Below are 22,598 nucleotides of genomic sequence, written 5' to 3' on the forward strand. Positions count from 1 at the left end.
GCATTTGAGATTTTGAGTTCTTGTTTGTGAAATGTCACAGATGAGCATGCTCAGTGTAAATCACTGATCCTTCAGAAGGCTCTGATGTGGAGTATCCTCAGCACACGTGGATTATAATGTAGGTGCTATGTAAATAAATTGTGTGCTGATTGGGTACACAGCTAGGTCAGATCACATAACAGGACTCACTTAATAGCTTTGATCTGGTTTTGTCTTGGTGGGAGGGAGGTGAAAAGCGCACGTTAGTGATTGGAGGAGGGCAGAGAAGCTTCAGCAAGGGGTCACTGCACTGGAACAGCTTAGGATGGGAGCTGCTGATAGAAAATATTAATGTCATAACCCTCACATCTGGGGAAAAGGAACATTAGCTCCTGGTCTACGCAGCCTTCAGGTCAAACATGGTTTTCCTTTGACATAGGCAGATTTCTTGTTAAAGGAAGAAAATATGGTTCTGTTGTCTTCCTAACAACCTGTGATGTCTAATACTGCATTTCTGTTTATTTTAGTTTTTGGTAGAAGTAAAAAATTCCCGTATATCATCTGTGCCATCTAACTGGGTTATGGTTAGTAGGTATGTAAAATATATTTCAAGTTTGTTCTATTCTGAAAAATAAGAATAAACGTGGTACTTTGGTGTTAATTTTAACCTGAAACACATTCTTGTTGCTCCATGTACTTTTTATTTTTAAACTAAAACCCAACTAAACCAAATGATTATATTTATTTACTGCTATAATAAGTTTTGAAGTTTTTCTTAAAAATTCTTGAAATGTTTTAATGTGATATATCCCTATTGAGATATATATATATATATATACACATATATATATATTTATTTTTTAACATCATGTATATATACTGGTGTCTGAACTGTTGTTTTGGTTGAATTATTCCTGTAGTTAGTAGATATAAGCCTCTCAAAATGATAACTGTTCTCATTCTATTTAGAAAGGTAACGGTTAGCATGCATAGATCTGTGTGTATGTCTCAATAAACTTATATTTCATGTGAAAAGACATTTTACTCATATACACAAACATTGCTTGGCTTGCTATTTAGTATTACCTAATCACATTCTTAGACATTTTTGGATAATTTTTCCAGTAGAGAGATGGAATGAACTACATAATTGGCTTTTTTTCCTTTTCAGTCACTTGTTTTATTATTTAACCAGGTCAAATACCTTAGTGTTATAATGTGTGAGCCCAGATTTCTATCACCTGAAACTGGCATAATCAGAGTGAACTGTGAAGTGTTTTTATTGACTTATACAAGAGATCAGTATTGAATTGAATCAACTTTGAACTAAACAGATTAGCCAGAAGTAAGATAAGGAGGAGCAAATTACAGTTAATCTGGATTTTGAAAAACAAAACAAAGAAAAAAACAACCCAAACCTCAGAATTAAAAAATGTCTGAGAATGCTGGACAGCATTCTTGATTAGAATATATGGATAAATAGCAAGTGCCTCAAACAGAAACTTGTATGCGTACAGAACTCTGCATTCAACACATTTATGTCAGGCTTGTCATAGTCTTCCTTTTTAAGCTGATCTTTTTCTTGGGAGTTCTTTGTATACTTGATTGGTAACAGGAAAGTCATCAATTTGTGCAGTGTATGGCTGAACAGAATTCTGTGAAACATGTACCCGATGCTGACATGTACTACTTTGTGAAAAAGCTTTTAAAAGCTTTTTGAATGGGCGGTGGTGCAGAAACCAATTACTTTATTCACAGTACAGACAGACCACTGGCATCAAAAGAGTTTACTACTGCATTAAAATACCTTCTTTTTTTTAATATGACATACGTTTTCAAGGCTCACAGAGAATAAGAAAATTTATCTAATTTTGAATGTAAACGTTATAGCTGATTGCTTAGTAACCTTGACTTCTTGTTTGGCTTTTTCTCTCTTCTAGCACAAAAGCTGTCAGCCGTTTCCACTCTCCTTTTATTATAAAACATTACAGACATCTCAATCAGCTTCGGGAGCAGCTAGTCCTTGACTGTGGTGCTGAGTGGCTGCGTTTTCTAGAGTGAGTTTACAACATAACCCTTATCATTGTATTGTATTTTATATTATTTTTACTACAAGAACAGAAAAAGAAAGATCTTTTTCTTAAAAAGAAAAAAAAAATTGATTGTTATTTTACCCTGAGCAAATTTTAAATATCATCAAAATATTGTTCTTAAAGTATTTTAAGGCAAGAACATAAAACTGATTGAGAACTGACAGCAGTAGTGATATCTCCACATTTTGAAATTCTGATGAAAATACATTTTTAAGTATGTGTGGCTCTCAAAGTTTGAAAGTTATTATCACAACACTAAGAATCTTAAAGTGCAACTCACTGTATATGAGTGGAATGGAATCTAATAGTTTTATTAGTGATGCACAATGCAAATGAGGAGAAATAAGAATTTATTATATAAGCTAAACAAATTCTCTTTCAATATGAATTGATAAATTGTATGGCTTCACAGTTAAGTATACCCACACTAAAAGAAAAAGTACTTTGCAGCATTTCTCACAGTTTTTGGACAGGAAATGTTCAGAGTTAAGAGATTAAGACAATCTCTTGGGTCAGTGTGAGCCACCACAGCTGTATACTAACTGCAACTGATTGTGAATCTGTTTCTTAGAAGGTAATTGGGGTATTCCTATGCTTCACAACTGGAGTTCAAGATCTGTTTATCTCAGATCAGAGTTGCAGAGACACTTATGTGACTGTTCAGCTGAAAGATTTTCAAATTGGAAGTTTAAAAATGATTTCTCAATTTCTGAATACCTTTGATTTTTCAAGTGTCAGGCTATAAATTATTTTTTCTCTTCCACAAGTTACAGACCACTGAAATTATTCCTAATCTTGTGCACTGATTACTGCGTGACTTTCAGTTGTGGTTTTGTCCCCACTACTGAAACTTAGCAAGTTCCCTCTGAAGCTGTCTCAACATGAGAGACTTTTTATCTACTGTGATCTACCATCATGCTAAATTTCTGAAAGTAAACATAGCTGTGTTGAAATCTCCTTTTCTTCTACTTACGTGTATGTTATATGTCATATGTGAGAGGCCTTTTGTAGTCATCTTCTTTAAAAAAGGTTGCATTTTTGTATATCATTGATTCTACTGTGTTCTGATTTAAATACAGAATAGAAAGAGTGACTCCACTGTTTGTCTTGTGAAGATGAGCAATCAAACTTAATGATGCAGATACTTAAGTATCAGAATATTTCTGTGGTGGATATGTGTTCCATATCTGTATGATGTGGTGGACTTGGCTGCTCCAGTTTTGGGTCATGTGTGATAGGATAGAATGGTTTCTCCTAAGGGTCCCACCTCGTGTTGCACAATAGGACTGGCCTGCATATGCATTTAAGAATGTCCTTCTCCAGGTGCTCTTAACCTCTCTGTATGTGTAGAGACTCCTTGCTGACAGCATTGGGACCTCTGCACTCAGACAGTGAGCAGGGTTGGAGTTACAGTGATTCTGCAAAAGAAAGAACAGATTTTGAAGCATTTAGCTCCATGAGCAGGCTTCTCAGCAGGAGCATCCTTTTCTGAGGATGGAGGAGCTGGAAGCAGGTGGCTGGAACTAGTGAGAAGGAAAGGAATTTGTTCAGGATATCTCTGGCAGGTGCTAACATAGTTGTAATGTGCAGATGCACCCCCAGCAGCCTGTGTTAATTATTTTTCTTACCTTGTGACGGTTTCCAATTAACTGTCAGCAGATTCCCGCTGCTAGTCTTGACACAGCACAAGACTAGGAGCAACTCTTGGATTTGTGATCTTTATGCATCTCCAGAACCACAGGTTGACCACCCCTATGAAAGACATTAGCAATATTTTGGAATATTACTATTTAACTAGTGATTAAACACTCTGGAAATTATCTATGATGATTAGATGCTGAATGATGTACTAAATTTCCTGTTTTGGTGAGTATTAAAATGAGTTTTTTCAAAACAGTGTTTTTTTCAAAACATTTTTCAAAATGAGTTTGTTCAAAACAGTTGTGAGGCCTGAAAGTCACCTTTTGTGACTCTTGTGTTAACACCAGTTCTGTAAGGGCTATAGGAGCAAAGCCATCATTTTCCATTCCCTTCATTGGTACCTGGGTCATGCTGAATGTGATGCCATGAGCGTGAGCAAGGCTCAGCCTCTTGGTAGGAACCCAGCAATTATGTTTATTTGTTAGAAATGAGAAACGCATTCCAATTTGCTCTTCTCTAGCTGTTTTGGGTACCTCAGTCCAGAAAGGACACTGAGGTGCTGGATCAGGTTCAAAGAAGGGGAGCAAGGCTGCTGAAAGGCTTGGAGAATATGCCCTACGAGGAGCAACTGAAGGAACTGGGGCTGTTTACACTGGGGAAGAGGAGACTGAGGGGAGACCTTATTGCTCTCTTCCAATATCTGAAAGGCGCTTGCAGTGAGAGCGGGGTTGGTCTCTTCTCTCTGGCGACGAGGGGAAATGGCATCGAGTTGTGCTACAGGAGGTTTAGGTTGGATATTAGGAAAACGTCTTTACAGAAAGGGTTGTTAAGCACTGGAATAATAAGCTCCCCAGGAGGTGGTTAAGTCACCGTTCCTGGATGTGTTTAAAAACCAATTGGATGTGGTGTTCAGGGACATGATTTAGTGGAGGGCTGTTGGAGTTAGGGTAATATGGTTAGGTTGTGGTTGGACTTGATGATCTTGAAGGTCTTTTTCAATCTGAGCAATGCTACGATTCTATAATTCTATGATTTTAAATACTGTAATTTAGTCTGTTAAATAATTATTGCCACTAAATTAGCCATGTAAATTTGAATTGACATATTTTAATCTCTCTATGTTAGATCTGTTGCTTCTTATGTTTTCTTTGCTGTTTTCAGAGCTGGTAGTAGCATGCAACAGTCTACTCTCACCCTCAGATTTTGCTTCCTTTCTAGTTTTATATTCCATATTGTTTCCTTGAGCTTGGCAGATGAGAAAAGAAATTCATAAGTAGTAAGAGAATGAAGCCAATTGAAAACTATTTTCTCCTGGTAATTTCATCATTGCACTGAGGGAAACAGTACCATAAATGGAAAACTAACTCCCAAATTTTCTGTTGTAAATAACAATTTCTGTTGAAATTGCAGGCAGTTCCTGTGATCAGGCACTTTATAATATATATTTTTTACTTATGATTGAAGTGAATTGATACAGATACCACTGTGATAAACAGGCATTTTTACAGACCTCATTTAGGCAGCAGGGATCAACTGCAGACCCTATACATGCTATCTAGTGAATTTCATTTTGTCTGAGTGTTGCACTTAAAAATAATTCACTGTTACAATAGGATCATGAAGTTCATCTTGATTAAGATTGTGTCATCAAATTGTAACTTAATACACTGCTGGGAGCTTTGAATTCAAGTAATTTAAAGACCATGGGAGCCCTTTGAAAAACTTGGGTGGAGTATATTTTGAAAATACATCTGTAATTGTATGGAATTAATTTTTTCTTCTTATTTCCTCCTGCTATTTTCCCCTGTTTTGGTATAGCCATTTTAGTGAGCATTATCATCCCGTATCTAAAGCGATTGGTCACCTAGCAACTATCGACTGTCTGTTCTCATTGGCACAGGTGGCTAAACAGGGAGACTACTGCAGGTAATCAATTTTTAATTTTTATTTAGGATTTTATATGGAATTTGAATTTTTAAAGTAAATTTGAGTTGAGTATATGTAGCACAGTATGTATAATTAAAACTGTTTACAATCGTTTCATCTTAATTTGATTTTGCACATGCTTCTAGCTGTGTTCCAAATCCTTAAACATTGCTGTTCATATTTGTTGACTTCTGTTTGCCTGTCTCTTGCTCTACATGAGTCTGGCAGACAATATCTTAAAGATACATTATATACATTGAACTTCACCTGGAAATTTTTGTTTTATTTTTATCTTTCTAGTATTAAAGACTCTATGGTGTATGAAGCTTGTTTCATGGATGTATTTCAGGTGAAGATAGGTCCCACCTGCTAGAGCAGTGGTAGTGTCCAAGGATCCTAGGGTGTTTAGCTAAGATGAGCTGCTCACATCCCTCTGACAAAGACCTGCTCATGCACACCAGGCAGTGCAGCCTAGGTCTCTACTGGTACCAAGGCTGTCCTTCTTGCTCTGTGTGCTGAGGAGATATGAGCCCTTTGCTTCCCTAGAGACTGGTTCAAAGCTTTTTCGTGAGCATGTCCACCTTGTACCTTATGTGTTCCTTTATCATCACAAGCCCTATCTTGCCTTCACATAAAGACAGTCACTCTCTAGGGTGCCCGTTTCCATACTAAGAGGTCTCCATCCCCACAGACACACACTTGTTAGTGCTGTCCTACAGGCTGCTAGTTACTATTTCTTAGGTTTATTTCAGACAGCTCTCTAAAGAGTTGATTTCCAGTCCCTAGTCTCCAGTAAATGTTTTCACTGTGAGGCTGTGCACAAATGATCAGTTACTTATGGACATCAGCCATCTGAATTAGTGAAGCTTGAGACTTGTGGAAATACAACACATTGTGTATTGAATGTATGACGATGAAGGGAAATCGATTTACATATGCTTCTGCTTTTATGCAGCATTACAGATAATACTGATCTCCTGTGGAGTCTTGGGATCTTGTGTGCTTCTATCAAAATCAAATTCTATCAAACTGCGCCCTTATTTTTGTATACTCAGATGTGAAAACAAGCAGAAATCTTATCAATTCACTGTACAGAGTTTAAATAATTCACTGGATGTTAAAGAGAGGCTAACAGCTTGCAAACTGGCAGGGAGGAGTCTTCTCAGTTCAACTTCAGCCACAGGGAAGATGTCAATAATTTTGAAGGGGACTTTCATGTTAACTAATTCAAACATTTCAGAGGAGGCTTTTTTGTCTGAGTAAGGATAGTTTTATAATCATCCTACCAGATGTTCCACAGCTGTTGGAAAGAGGTAAGCACCTCTTACAGTTTCCAAAGGCATTGTGGGAAACCTGTGATGGGAGGCTCTTCCTTTACGTGGAAGATAAACTAAGTCAGGGCTCTCAGGCAGCAAAGTTACGTGTATGAAGACGGTAGTGTAGGTAGCCTAGACATCGTCACGTAATGTTTGTGCTGTCTACTCTGCAGATGGTGATTTTTTTTTTCCATGACTTAACCATGTGTAGTGCATTCCAAAGCAATTCAGGTTTTTCCCACTGCATGACATATGCTTGTCTCATTGTGGAGACATAGGAGAAACCTTTAGAATGAGGCTCTGCTTCTTCAAACCCCACTGTTTGGAACCAGAACAGGCAGCAAGGACCACAGCATGCTGAAACTAGGTCCTGTCTCACAGTCATGTGGAAGGAGATCTAAATAGTTAAAGAAAAAAAAAAAGTTATGATTTCCAAAGATGAGGGCAGAATTTTAAAATACCATATGGATCATTTAGCATTAGTTCTGTGGTTTTATTTGAGTATTCTCTTCTCAGCAATTGCCACTTTCCTAAGTTACTGCTCTTTTCACAGAGTACTTATGAAGGAAAATGTTGGAGAGGCATTAAGTTGTATTTACCTCTCCACTGAATGTTGATCTTCACTTATGATGAAAAAAGAGAACTAGGTTGCAGAAAAAAAACCCAAAAAATAAATCATAGTAATAATTTAGCAACTATGCTGATTTGCATTTTTTGTGTGAAGATCACACAGCTTTTTGAGGTGGAAATTTTCAGACTGGTATGTAATGCAGAATTATGGATGCTGTATTAGTAGTGTCCTTGGATATAGTCTAATCTGTAGCTAAGTGGAGCCATTTGAAACAATACTTTTCCTTAAACGATTTTGAGAGAAGATACAGCTACCATCAGCCTGGTTTGTGGATTTATTTCTAAAAAGAGACTTTCGTTTCAGAGTTTCAGCTTAGTATGTTCTTTTTGTAGACAGTAATTGTGGCAACTCTTGAACATGTTTGGAAGTTGCTGCCAAATATGAGTGCAGCTTGTGTTTATAGAACTACAACTCTGTCCTACTGTTGTCTTTGATTTTTATGGTCTGTGTGTGGTCAGTCACAAAAACATAGTTGAACAAATTTCTTTGCTAACTCTGTGCCAGCCAAGGCTTGCTCCCATAGCAGGCTGCATGAGTTGATGTCCAGGATCATCCTGAGAACATCAAATGTATCCATAAATGGTGAAAATTCGCAGGAGGTGCTGCAGCACTGAGAGGTCAGATGTCTACTGTCCTCAGTTAGGGTGCTTTGCTATTGCTTGTTCAGTTTTTAGTTCATAATGGTTCTTCAGAATCTGTTTTCTAGATAATGAAAAAATATGTAAATACTTCAAAATATCGCAACCTAATCAGCTGATACTTTTCAAACCAAATGAAGCTAATCTTTAGAAATACTTGCCAGCATGAATTCTTTTTCTATGCATCATTTGTGTATTTTCAGGAAAATCTGCATTGTAGATTACCGTCCCCCATCAAGGTTTAGTTACAGAAGTTCTAAGTAATCAATTACAGTGCATGCTGAAGGTAACATGTCTTCTTTTTTTCAGACCAGTTGTGAAAGATAATCAGCAAGAAATAATTATAAAAAATGGCAGGCACCCTGTGATTGATGTATTACTGGGAGAACAGGATCAATATGTTCCAAACACCACTAACCTATCAGTAAGTACTGAGATACCCTTTGAGCTTAAATCACTCAGGGGAAGGAATCTGTGATTTGTTTCCTGGCCAGGAAGTTAAAATAAATAATTTAATCTTAGACCTGGCTGCATGCTTTCATGTCAGAGAGATGCTGCTACACGCAGCCACATCAGCTGTGTCCTTTTGCAGTTACCGTGCAGTCAAAGTCTGTCTTAGCAACCCTGTTTGGGCTTAATGGAACAAAAATAATAAAAGAGAAGAAAAAAGATGATCTGAAAATTAGGAAAATGAAAGTTTTGAATGCTTACTTTTGAAATGTAAGTAAATAATTACAGGATTATTACCAGTGCCATTAAAGGGAAGGTGCATTTTTGTAGGAATTTTATCTCAAATTTGTTTGTTTTTAATTGTTGTTTTTCCAAAGGAATGTAATGTATAAAATTATTAACCATTTAAATTCATGTGTCACGTTTACAGGGTCAGTTTTCCAAATTATTTCTAACATAGCTCATATTTTTTTTTAAGGTGCTACGCATTTTCTTTCTCTCTGCAAACACAGAATTCATACAGTATTTCTTAATTTGATCATGCAAATTTGGAGTTCTGACTATTAAATCTGTAGTATTGTATACACTCTGTATATTGCATAGTAATTTTAAGAAGCCATTAATAATAACATAGATAAAGATCCCCAGTGTGTAGCTGCAGATTGTGTGTTACTCATTAGTCCTACTGACTTACTGTATGCAACAGAGAATTAAGTAACATGATGCTGAGAAATGAGAAGATCACTGCTTTTTTGATATTGCTGTCAGTAGATCAAAGAGGGCTCCTTCATGCAATATTACTTACACCATATAATGTAGATTAGCTAAATTTGGTATAAAACAGTTACCTTTGTTTGAAAACATAACGTTGTTTTATTTCATATAAAAATATGTTTCTGATGAGCATGTTTTATGAGGGATGCTCTGAAAGTAATGCCAAATTTGTGACATTGGGCCATGAAGTCAGAGGCAGATATTGGTGGTGCAGCAGTAGAGGTTGAACTTTCCTGCACATATCCTGTTATGTGTTGTTGCTGTGTGACAGATAGCAGCAGAGAGGCACTGTGACAGAGTAGTATCTGACGTGGAGGTGTGGATGAAGCAAGGGTGTGGAATTAAATTCCTCATTGCAGAAAAGATGGCACCTGCTGACATTCGTTGGTTCTTGCTGAACATTTACAGAGACAAGCCAGTGGATGTGATCACAGTGGGTGATGTGTTTCATCAGTTGCAGCAATGATGTGAAAGAAAAACCATCTTCAGACCATGTAGAAGTTACGAGCTTGGCATGCAGACTCTTGTTCAGTGCTGGCAGAAAAATCATAGCAAAGGGTGGCAACTGTGTTGAAAAACTGTGTTTTGTAGCTGAGAATGTGCTCTATCAAATAACGTTACTGTGCTCTTTGTACCTGTTGTAGTTTCCATGGAAATAAATAGAAAGCATTACTTTTGGAGCAACCTACATGGTTCTTTTTCTTCTTCTCTGAAAAACTACTTTTTTTCCTTCATTTTTTTTAAATATTTGTCTATATCTTTTTTTACATAGTACGTTTCTTTTCCTAATGAATATAAAAATATGATTGTGACTTACCTCTGAATACATATCTGCCTTTTCATACATTAAATGTAGAAAAGGTAGCAGATGTCAGAGTAGAGTCATTGCCATGGTGTAAGCATTGCTCAAACTTACATTCATTTCTGCAGAAATATTTGGAAGTATGGAACAGTGATATAGATACTGCACAATACTTCATAGAACATTCCCAGAATTGTTTGTGAGCTCTGAAATAGTGACAGATGGCACTTAGAAATTAATCAACATTTCATTCAGTAATCATCATTTACTTTTTCTCTTTATTCTCCTTCTTATGTTGGCTTTCCAAATACTGCGTATTACAAAGCCAAGAATCATGGTAGAATCATCTTCTCTCTTACTGTTGAATTCTCTCTTTTTTATGAGAGGTGGGTGGGAATCAGTTCATTAAAATGTCTCTAGTTTCAATGGATTTGTCTGAATCAGTAGGAAAACGTGCCTCCTATCATGGGTTCAGCTGAAATGCTGTCAGAAACCTAACTTTAGGAAAGCTTTCTTTGCTCTGCCTTGAAATAAACATCCATTATCTCTACCATAAATTGCAGTAAGATACTGGCTTAAGGTTGCACGCCATTGTAAGGGTGGATGTGTTCCCTGAGCTAATGCTCCAGCATATATATATTTTTTCTGAAAGCTGGCCTTGCAGACAGACCACCAATCTCAGAACATGATTGGAGGGACCCTGGTGGAACACCAAACATGAGCAAGAAACTTGTGGATTTTAGCAGTTTAACTCATTCTGCTTTTCAGTATCTGTAAGTTTTTGTGTTGAGCCAAGTGATGCCCCCAATGAAGTTTTAGCAACACTATTGGAACTATATCTTCCAGACTAAAATGTTAAGAATTATGTTTCCATATAGTCATATGCATTTTATTACATCCATCCTTTATTCCTGATAATGGTATTTTTTGTGTTTTAACTTTATTGCAAGTTATTTTTGAACACATTTTTGTTGTTGTTTGTTTTTAAGAAAAGGTAAACAACTTTTACATATAATAACTGGTTGCATATCTTGTCTGCATGCTCTAGTTTATGATATAACAGTGTTGGTCTTCTGACAGTGTTATTTGCTTCCCTTTTGACAAGAACGGAGATCCAAAAGAAAAGCAAATCTGTAAGGATCACAAGGCTTTTTTCTGCGGAGAACATTGTAATTTTCTTATTGTCACAGTGCCTGATGACTTCCAGGTTTCATAAGTAGTGTGGCAAATATTTGTTATGCAGAACTTGTCCTTTCTTCCTTGCACCTCCCATGGGGCAAGGGAATATGCTGACTTTTTATTGGACTGTAAATTGTTGGATTTCATTGTGTGTCCCAGCAGAAATGAAAAGTCTGATTGTCTGAACTCCTTACATAATTTGATTTCCTAGTCTTGATTCAGGTCATGAGAAGGTTTAATAGGTTCACTGATGAGTTTTCATTTCTATAGCATTTTCCTGCACAGAGTACGAGTGCTTTTTTCTGGAGCCATATGCTTTTTTCTAGAGCGGGTTTCAGTACTATAGGAAGTGTTACAGCTGAGATGAGCTGTTGTGTCTAATAACATTTTCCTTAGGATTTCAGTGATTAGATACACCGATCATTCAGAGATTGGACACAGTACGATTACAACATCTGTGTTGCAGCCAAGCATTGCTAGATTCATCAGCACCTGGATTTCTTGTAGTGGCCTGTCTGTTTTGATGTGGGTTGTTGAAAGGTTTAACGTAGGTCAGATCTTTTTCTCACAGATATTTTCCAATTTTGGCAGTAAGAACTCTTAACTGGAAAGGAATCCAGATCACAAACAAATTCGGATGACACTGGCTGTTCTGAAAGCTTTTCTCCATTTCTCTGAAGAAAACTGCGCAGAAAGTTCTTGGAGAACTTTCTTAGCTCCTAGATGAAGAAAATTTTTCCTCAGTCTGTCCACACTGCTCAGAAGTAATGAATGTTGATTGCTATGCTTCCCTCTCACCAGCTTGGGGAGATCATAGTAAGATTTATCAATGTGAGACTTTATAATCTCTTGAGATGTGAATGTGATGAACTCTAATGAAGGAAGCTGCTCAGATAAAGAATGCTTAATCCCAAGGAAATGTCCTGTATTTCTCTGAAAAAATGCATACACACCAGTCTTCCTTATTTGCAACTCATGTGAAGTCAATATATTTAACCACTGTTTTGTGTTTCCAGAGAGATGGTGAAAGGGTCATGATAATAACTGGACCCAACATGGGAGGAAAGAGCTCCTATATAAAGCAAGTTGCATTGATTACAGTCATGGCACAGATTGGTTCCTATGTTCCTGCAGAGGAGTCAACAATTGGCATTGTGGATGGTATTTTTACAAGGTAATCTTTTGAAATTTCATGTTTGCTTATGAAACTGTTAATACAGTGAATGTGTGGGGATGCATCAAAGTGAATTTCATTTTTCATTTAGAATGCTCGAATGTATACTTAAGGTTTTTCCTTCATTTTAAAATATGTATACTGATTGTTAGGTTTGATTTTTTTTATTTTTTAATCAGCTGTTTGACTACAGTAACTGTTTTGGAATGTTTGAGTCTTTAAAGAATAAGAACTTTAATTCTTATGTCTTACTAAGATTCAGACGTTTAACTTCATCTGTCTGAATGGAAATCTCAGCCAAGTATTCCACTGCATGATTCCTAATTGATATTCACCCTAATATGAATGCTGCCAGTTCTGAAAATCATGTTGCAGTTCTGCTGTGCAGTCTAGTCATACATACTTTCAATATTTGGGACTGAGAATTTGGGCCTGCATATATTCTCTTGCCTGTACTATCAGTCTTATGTATGCATTACTTGATGTGTATCTTTCATACTATGAATTAATGGGAGTTCATTTCACTTGTCAGGTATCAGTCTCATTTTTAAAATAAAGCTGAATAAATTGTAAGGATTACTAGTGCAGTCTAAACTAACTTTTTTTTATAGTCAGGAATTACTGTAGATCATCCAGTCTCTGTTTCCGTCCTCTTTTCTATCTATTTTGATCAGCTGAAGTTCTGTGTTTGTGATGCCGTTTTAACTGGATAATTATTTATGGCTCTAAGTTCCATAAAGATTAGTATTATTTGTGGTAGAATTATCTTTCCTGAAATGCTATGGTACAGTGCACTTCAGAATAACTTTTCACGGAGAATTTGAAATATTGCTCATATGGGATTGCTTCATCATATGAAGATGTTGTGTTCTTGTGCATCACACTCGTTTTAAAGAATGAACAAAACTGTGCTCTGATGCACTTCAGGGGTAGGCAGCTGAACGAAATAAAAAAGAACTTGCATTGTTGTCCCAAAATTAATTGAGCTGAATATTTAAAATAGTTAACTTTTTTTTCCCCTCAACTTAAATTGAAAGTAATTGACTGGTTGATTGAACAAGCACTTCTGAGTGAATGTGGAGATACATAAGATGTAATTTATTTTACAGCAAAAATATTCCAGTGTTGCTAATGATTGGAAAGTTATTTTTGTCTCCTCTGTTTTCAGATGAACATAGAGTACCCTTTGGTGTTCATACTAACTCAATTTCTAACCATAAGAGCATAAATCTGTTTCTTTAAAGTTCAGTATTCTCTTTCCACTGATGTATGACTGTCACAGCATGATATTTTCAGCGTAAAAATTGAGAAAGATTGATTTGGTCACTGGAAGTGCCATTTTGTTATGTGCTCACTAGCAAGTGAACAAATTGTTTCTTGTCCTCTATAGTGTGAAATCCTTGTGAAATACAAGTTTCACCCATTCCCATTGCGTTTCTCATATTCCATGTAGCTTTTTTCTATGTACTGGGTATTTTTGCATCTGTTCCGGTAAGCTTTTCTCTTCTACCATGCTACCTTATGCTTTTTAATTTTGAGCCAAAAAGGAGTAGGGCTCGTCACCTTTCAGATCACTTAATTTGGAGCCAGTCAGATCTTAATCCTCTGATTGAGTTTTATTTTTTTATTATTATTATTTATTTTTCCTTGTCTAAATTGGCTTTGGATTCTCAGCTGGATATGCCATTCTTCAATCAATGTGAGATGTGTCAAAATTGAAATATGAACACTAGATGAGTATACTAATTATTTAAATTCTTGTCATTGCACTGGTAATTTAATTAACTAATTGGCTTAAAATTAATCAACAATGAATTGAAAATATATTACTTATAGAAATAATAATGCGTTTGTTACATGGTTAGCATAAGAATAACAGGAAGCAAAAAGGCTGGTTTGTATATAACAAGTGCAAGGTCCTGCATGTGGGTTGGGGCAATCCCAAGCACGAATACAAGGAGAAGGATTTGGGAGTGTTGGTTGATGCTCAACATGTGCAGGCAGTGTGCACTTGCAGCCCAGAAGGCCAATGGTATCCTGGGTTGCATCAAGAGGAGCATGACTAGCAGGTCGAGGGAAGTGATTCTGCCCTCTACTCTGGCCTTGGTGATACCCTGCTTGGAGTGCTGCATCCAGTTCTGGAGGGAGGGAGCTGCTGGAGCAGGTCCAGAGGAGGGCCCTGAAGAAGATCAGAGGGCTGGAACATTTCCCCTACGAGGAGAGTGTGAGAGAAGTGGGCCTGTTCTGCCTGGAGAAGAGAATGCTCTGAGGGGATCTGATAGCGGCCTTCCAGTATCTGAAGGGGGCTCACCGGAAAGCTGGGGCGGGACTTTTTATGCATGCAATGACGGGACAAGGGGAAATGGTTTTAAACTGGAAGAAGGGAGATTGAGACTGGATGTCAGGAAGAAATTATTGTGAGGCTGGTTGCCCAGTGATGCTGTGGATGCCCTCTCCCTGGAAGCATTCAAGGCCGGGCTGGATGGGGCGCAGCCTGGTCTAGTTGGAACTACATGATCTTAAAGTTTTCTTCCAAACTAAAACCATTTGGTGATTCCTTCAGAAACTCAGGATATTCACTGATCTTTTGTAAAAGACAATCAGTGGAATTTTGCATATTTAAGCATTTCTCTTCTTTTTTATGCTGAGACCAGTATTATCCATCTGCTATAAATTAACAGGATGTTAGATTAGATGGCCTTAGTTTTCCTTGCAGGACAAATGTTTAGGAGATTTCTTTTATCACGATTTTTCTTCTGCCTGTGGAGCATACGGGCCTTCCTAGCTCTATATATCCAAGTAATGATCATCTGAAGTCCATGCACGTATGCTTTGTCAGTGCTTTTTCTGTCCCATCATGATGTTCAGTAGCCAGAAAGCGGTCTGTGTTGCCCTAGTCTTTGCTTAACTTCTTTGTTTTCACCATATGCATGAGCTTCAACTTCTACCAGTTTCTACAAGGTGTACAGAGGCTCAAGGTGTACAGAGACTATCAAGGAAGCAGACATTTATTTTTTTGCTTTGAGTTCTGGAAAGGTCTTAAAATATGCAAGTTTGTCAGACAGGCTAACATGGTGTTTCATCCAGAGTATTTTTTAGCCCTAGGAAATTACTATATTGTATACTGTAATGCTTGGTTGGAGGAAAGAAATAACAAATTCAGATACCACATTAAATCTCCTAAATAGTTTCTTTAATGCTCTGACTGGCAGACCTTAAATTTGCAAGGCCTCAGGTTTTGCCTGGAGCTCTCAACTGGTAGGGGATGAGCTTGAAGAGATTTCTCTTCATGCTCATTCTGCAGTTCAACCTCAGTTGAGCTTTTTTATTTTGTTTTCTTCATATGTTATTGTTCTAATAGGATGGAGTTATGCAGACATCCTTTCTTCACTGCCACCTCAGTCCACAGATATCTCACTGGAAAATGGAATTTTGTTGTTGATAACTTCAGTGTATTTTTAATCTTTTGAAAACACTGCACAGAAAGGTGCCAGTTTCCAAGTTATTTTCATTGCTGCCATGGTGTGTTGTTTTCTAGATGCTACTATTAGCATAGCATTCCTGCTGTGAGGCTGACTATATGAGAAGTTCCATGCATCAGGAGTACCAGCAGTTCTGCTTCTTGCTAAATTTTTTTGAATATTGAGACTTTATACTTCAGTATCTTTTTTGTTTGTACACTGCATCTTCCAAGAGTGAATTTATATAGGTTTAAGAGATTACCATTCATTTAGGATTTATATTTTGTGTTTTAAGTAAGGTTTCCATGGAGATTGAAAGGTTGCTACTATGGTTATTCCTTTGGATATATTTAGTATTTATGTATGATAGCATCTCTAAATTGACTTTAAATACTGCATTCTATTAAGCATTTTAAAGCTGAAAAAAAAAAAAAAGTAGTTTAAAGGAAATGTCTTGCTTAAAGATGCAGTGAAAATAGAAATGATTAATCTTCATTACTAGATATACAGGCAAAATACAGAGAATAGCTGATAATTTCATTCTAAAGAGGAGGAAAGGGAGAGATCTGTTTTGTGCATAATGCCTCTAAACCCAGATGATCTGCTGTTATCAATCTGTTAATTGAAAACTTTGAGGGGTGAGAGTAATTCCTTCCAGTCTCTTGCTATCTTTTAGTACTTAAGTAAGTCTCTGATTGTTCCTGTGGATTATCCCCAGTTTCGACCATTTTTTATTTGTAAAAACAGTCTAGTTACTTCCATTGCAGTGCTTTGGTCCTCATCCTAGTGAAAGAATGTGGAGGAACTGTGAAATACGGAGTAAAACGTCTGTGTCATATTTAATTCTCTGATTTCTCTGTGTTTATTTAGAGCTGTATTTGGATTAAGTTATATATTTTATATTAAAAGTGTATGAATAAATATCTCACTTGAACTTCTATATACCCTTATTCATTTCTTCATGAATAAGACATGTGAAAAGATGTGTGAAAACTATATACGCTAAGTTACTATTTCTCAGATCTTCTGCTGTGCACTTTACTTCAGGGGCAGATAAGTAATGAGGAGGATATTGTCTTTAGAGGATGTTCTGTAGGTGTTGGTTTTTTTTTTTCTTTCAGTAAAGGATAATGTTTTCAAGCAGCCTTCTCTCATAGTATTTCACTTAATCAATTTCATCATAGTTAGGAATTTTAGAAGAGTTTTGTAAAGGTCACTGTCCAAAGTACACTGACTTTTAATGGGATTTGAGTGATGAATTCTTTGGTATGTTTAAAAATTCATATTCAGAGTTCTTTGTGCAGTAAATAGGTTCAGTTTTTCTTTTAAATTAACCTTCCATTTGTGTTAGTTTTTTCTACTAATTTAGTTACTCAGACACTGAAACTATTTAATATTTTTCTGTGTGTTTTGTAGAGTGACAAAGCAGGTGTGGACATGCACACGTTGAGGAACTAATGAAAGAAATTATGTTGATCTAATAGCATTGAGAAGAGATAGTGTTTAGCTGCTGAGGATACCTGACCTGTAAAAAGGTCCCACTTGATCCATTATTGAAATAATTTCTTATTGCTAGAAACCTGTAATCCACTTCCTGTAGGTCACCAGTATCTCTTTATAAGAGCCTGTTTTCAAAATTGAGGGAGACAAAGAATGTTGTAACAATTTGAAGGTAGAAGATGAAATAAGCAAATTAGTTAATAGATCAAATTACTGAAGACTTGTATTCAAAATCTCAAGAATTAATTTATTGAAATCATGAGCTGCCAGTAGAAGGAATACTTCTAAGGAGACAGCTGCCAACACTAGAAAATGGTATGGAGCAAAGGAAGAATTTCCTTTCTAGCTTATTTACTACCAGGCTTTCTGTTGTTGCATTAGTATGAAAACCGTTTCATTTGTTCCAGTGGTCACACATTAGTATGCACAGTCACATTAGAGGGACACGCATGTTCCACTGAGATTTTTACATCACCAGCCAAGCTGGGCATAGCATTTAAAGGTCAGCTAGCCCTTTAGTTGTCTGAACTTGTGTTCTGCACAGTGCCTCAATTGCAATTCAAAACTGCCTCTTTCAAGTTAGGCAGTACATGCTTAAATGTTACAGGAATACAAAGAAGCATCAGTGAGATGTAGATTATACTCCCATGCGCTTTCTCTCTTTCACAAAGAACTTTCTGTTTACTGCCTCTAATCCTCATGATGGCAAAGAAATTGGGTTTGAATTGTCAAAGAAAGTATATTAATAAAACTGAGGAGTGGAGGAGGTTGGCAATACACATTATTAAGTGATAGCTGTAGATTGCTTAGATAAGCAACAGTTTAATTTCTTTTGTTTTATGTAAGACATGCAGGTTGCTAGTACTTCAAGGCAATTGTTGGCATGAGGCTGCTTTGAAGGCCGACCAGAGTCTCTCAAAGCAGATAGCTCAGTGCATTGTGCTGCTCTTGCCACTGGAGACAGTATTTCCCTTGCTGCCTGTAAAGGCTTGCTGCTGATGATACTATCTTCAGTGGATTCAAAAATCTGCAAATCTGACCTGTCGACCATTCTGTGTAAATTTGTGAGAATTGTACACTCATATGGGTGTGAACTTGACTTCAGTTCTGAAAAAGCAGTATTTGAATCCCTCCATAAGTGCTATGACCAACACTTCTCATCTTCAACATCCAGGGATCTAAAGGACCCATGCCAGTAACGTGCAATGCGATCCACTCTGCCAATACCTGAAGAGGAAGGAGCATTTGTATATACTGAATTAACTTTTTCTTTTTTTTTTCTTTCTTTTTTTTCCTAAGGCACAAGAGCCGTTGCCGATGCTTTCACTAGTATTGTCTTTATGTTGTAAGAATTGGCACCTGAATGAGAATTTATTGACCAGGAAATAGGGAAAGCTTGTGACTGCAGCTTTAGGCCTGTTCACATGACTTGCCTGTGTAACCCCTGCAAGACTACAAGTATCTGTACACAGGTCTGTGTGAGAAGTCTGTCCTATTGCTTTATTCTGCTTGTTTCCACTTCTTGTGATGGAAGGCTCTCATATCTTGTTAGTGGCATAGTCATCACTTGCAGAACACAATCTTGAGATGCAAAGAACTCAAGAGATAATATGTTTTCTCTGTCAAGTCTTCTTACTGTGTACAGAAAAGCATGACTGTTGCTCTGCTGAGATGAAAAAACAAACCAAGGTCAGCTGCTAACTGGCATACTGCTCTTCTGTACAACAGAACTTTGACTGGTGTGGCAAATTCTTAAATTTTTATATAGTCAAGAGATCTTTAGGAACAACTGGAGTTGTTTTGAGGTCTCACAGACTTAACTTTTCTTTGGTATGGTCCAGAAGATGAGACATGATAATCTGGAAAAAAAAGCTGTTAAAGCTAAGAGAAGAGTTTCGTGATGAAACATTTATTCAAAGTCAACTAAAAAAAACCACCAAACAACCCAAGACAAAATCCAGGCCTTTTAAATCCACTTTTCTTTAAAGAATCTTCATCGGATATATTACAGTTTTTTTCTTTCCTGTATGTTTAATGCAAAATGTCTGTCTGAACACTAAATGATGGAGTTGACTTTCAAAAGAAGGTCAGGTTCCTTACAAAGGAAATTTGTGTGCTATCTCCTGAAATACTGTAACAGCTATTTAATTCTGACAGCTTGTCAGTCTCATATTACTATTTCGTCAAGTGTGTGCAGTTGGAAAAAACTCGTGGGCAAACTCACTATTTTCTCTCTAAACAAACAATTTTTTTAACCAGATGAAATGTACATATTTATGGCATCATTATAAATTTTGGTACAGGTAAAAGTAATGATGGAAAGCAAATACCTTATTAGCACTGCAAACACTTGGGCAATCAATTTTGGATGTTTGTATCCTTCATTGGAAATTAAAGTTTGAAAGGCATTTAAAGTTGCATGATTTACTTTAACAGCCTAAATGTTGCAAGGCTTGTTCAAAGTATAATTTGTGAGAAATCTTGAGAAAACTGGAAAGCACAACATAGTGTGGTATATGAACAAGGAAACAGAAGATGTTTCTATCAGAGCAGGAATTGAATGGAAGATGTTTTCCAGTTGCTTTTCACCATACATTGAACCTTGTCAATATTAATGGAAATGAGTGTTTCATTGGTATACCTGCCAAAACTTCACAGCTTTTTGTACTTGGGCAAATAATATTGCTCTTTATATCATTCCAGTTTCACCAGTTGATCAGTGAAAGGCAGCACAAGAGAAGACAGGGGAAAAAAAATGACTGATGCTTATTCTATATGGGAGATAAAAATTCCTTTTTTTTTTTTCTTTCAGAGCTTCACAGCAGAAGTTGTGCTATTTGCACAGTGATAGGCAAGTAATAGTTGAAAAACAGAGCAGTTTGTTACAATCAGAATTCAGTTTGTTCTCTTCTTTGCCATTTACTCACTGTTTAATGGGTGAGCATTACGTGCAAGAGAGTGCCCAGGAACTTGCCTGCTTAAAAATGGTTAGAAACATTCTACATATTAGAAGTTTCTTCCTACTTAGTAATTTCACTAAGCAGAAATAATTGAATCCTTCATCCAGATCAGCACTGTGCACTTAACCTTGATTGTTGAAGAGGAAGCACACTGATGGCATTTTAAAATAGTTATCAGCAGGCAGGAAAGACTTGGAGAGCTTTTAAGCTTTAAATGGTGTTCCCCATCTTGATTTTAGTTCTTTGTTCTGAGTTGAATATGATGTTACTGCTTTTCATCCTTAGGAAGCTAAATTGATTGCTTTTTGCTAATAAGCGGAAATAAGGTATGCTTCAGAATTATACATGAATTCATGTAAAGAAAGGCATCTTTTTCTCTTATGTTTCAGTATTATTACCATGCCAGGATTGCTGTACCTTTCTCTGAATTCTCCTTTTGCAGGTCATGGCCTCAGAAATGAATCAGATCACTAGGATGGAGTGGCATAGATGACGTGTGTTCACATATTAAATAATAAGTTGTCCTTTATGGCAGTCTCTGTAGTATTTTGCCAGAACAGCCTATAACCTTTTATTTTTATATCGTGTTATGAGCTCTGTTGTTCTTAACTCAGAAGACCTGTTACCAATCTCCAAAATTCCTTGGCTGCTTTTATTGCTTTATTAAGCTTTATTGATTTCTTCAAGGCTTACAGGGTAGGATTATGGAGATTAGTCTTACTGTCAGTCCTAGAAATATCAGATCCAAAAACCTGGCATAAGGATTCAGCTAGTCAGTGTCTTCATATATTTATCATAAAATACAAGCTATGAAATTCCATTTTTGGGGTGACAGTAGTGGCTGGCAGGGCAGACTGCAGGCATCCTTTGTAACACAGAAATTGCCTGAGAATGCTGAATAGAACCTATGGAGGAGCTAATCATATAGCAGAGCTACTTGTCTGTAGGCTGCCTGATTTTGGCCAAAAGTTTTACTCAAGCTTTATTATACTTTTTTAGATTTTTCACTTGAAAATAAATGTTTAGATTTTCCTTTGAAGAAATTATATTCTCAGTGTGCATGTGTAGTTGGCCTCTGAAAGATAAGGGTCAGAAAATGTCAGAACAAAGGTATCTTTTCACACCACTGTATTTAAATGCAGTGATTTTTTTTTTTTTTCTGTGTACACACAAATTGTGTATCTGCAGAACAGTAGTGAACCATTCATAATAAACAATTCCAAGTGACTGAGAAGTTCACACCAGAGTTTTCTGTGTGGATATGCTCAAGAAGTGTTTTAGTGCCTGTGTTACTCTGGAAAGCAACAGTGAGAGTCAGACCAACAGAACTTCTTAGTTGTCAAGACCCAAAAGTAATTTCCAGAAGTATTACTTATTTGGAACACAGTAATTTGTTTCATTTTGTTCTTGCTTAATTGTAATGTGTTTATTGCCAGAATAACAAAAATGGCGTAAGCTTTTCATTTATGGTTGCATTCATATAATTACACTTCTGGGGTAAATTATTCTCAGATTTCAGGGAAAAAAAAGGGGTTGTATCACATTCTTTGCACTCATTTTCTATCATGTGGAGAAAGAGAATGAGTAAAGTTGTAGTTAGTGTTGTTCAAATAAAAATGTTTTTGTTTGTTTTTCCAGTAAAGTTTTATCTTTTGAACTGCAGCTACATCTAGCAGTGTAATGTAACTCTACAGGGAGAAATTAAGTAATGCTCCATATATTTACAGCTAGTTTAGTTTCATGTCTATGTTCATTTCATTGTAAAGTATCTGCAGTGCTTGGTCTGTGTCTCATATACAAGTAATAATGGTTTATTTAACAAAACATATGTGGCATTTGGTAAAATCTGTAAGAGCAAACAACTGTTTCATTTACAGGGATTTAAGTCAACTTTGAAAATTCATTTAAGCCAATAAAAGGCAGTTACTTACATATACAGGGAGATTTATATTTAAAAAAAAGATATATATATATAATAATATATATATAATATGAATTATATATAAAATATATAAATATATAAATATTTAAAAGGTATATATAAAAAGATATATATATATATAAAAGGTATATA

The 22,598-nt window shown here is 36.4% G+C and overlaps 1 protein-coding gene across 4 annotated transcripts in view; it reads left to right on the plus strand.

Moving 5' to 3' along the window:
• MSH3 (mutS homolog 3) overlaps positions 1–22,598 on the plus strand; it is a 112,116-nt gene that overhangs the window by 73,562 nt on the left and 15,956 nt on the right. For 3 of the 4 annotated variants that reach the window (XM_042822899.1, XM_042822902.1, XM_042822900.1), the window contains 5 exons: positions 507–571; positions 1,920–2,036; positions 5,532–5,639; positions 8,534–8,648; positions 12,446–12,603. In XM_042822899.1, the coding sequence (XP_042678833.1) occupies positions 507–571; positions 1,920–2,036; positions 5,532–5,639; positions 8,534–8,648; positions 12,446–12,603 (563 nt within the window). The remainder of the gene's footprint in view (positions 1–506; positions 572–1,919; positions 2,037–5,531; positions 5,640–8,533; positions 8,649–12,445; positions 12,604–22,598) is intronic. The other variant, XM_042822901.1, reaches the window with a different exon arrangement.

The sequence above is a fragment of the Centrocercus urophasianus genome, unplaced genomic scaffold (assembly GCF_019232065.1).
Source record: "Centrocercus urophasianus isolate 14NV4802_14NV808 unplaced genomic scaffold, USGS_Curo_1.0 seq_21, whole genome shotgun sequence".
Taxonomy (NCBI): domain Eukaryota; kingdom Metazoa; phylum Chordata; class Aves; order Galliformes; family Phasianidae; genus Centrocercus; species Centrocercus urophasianus.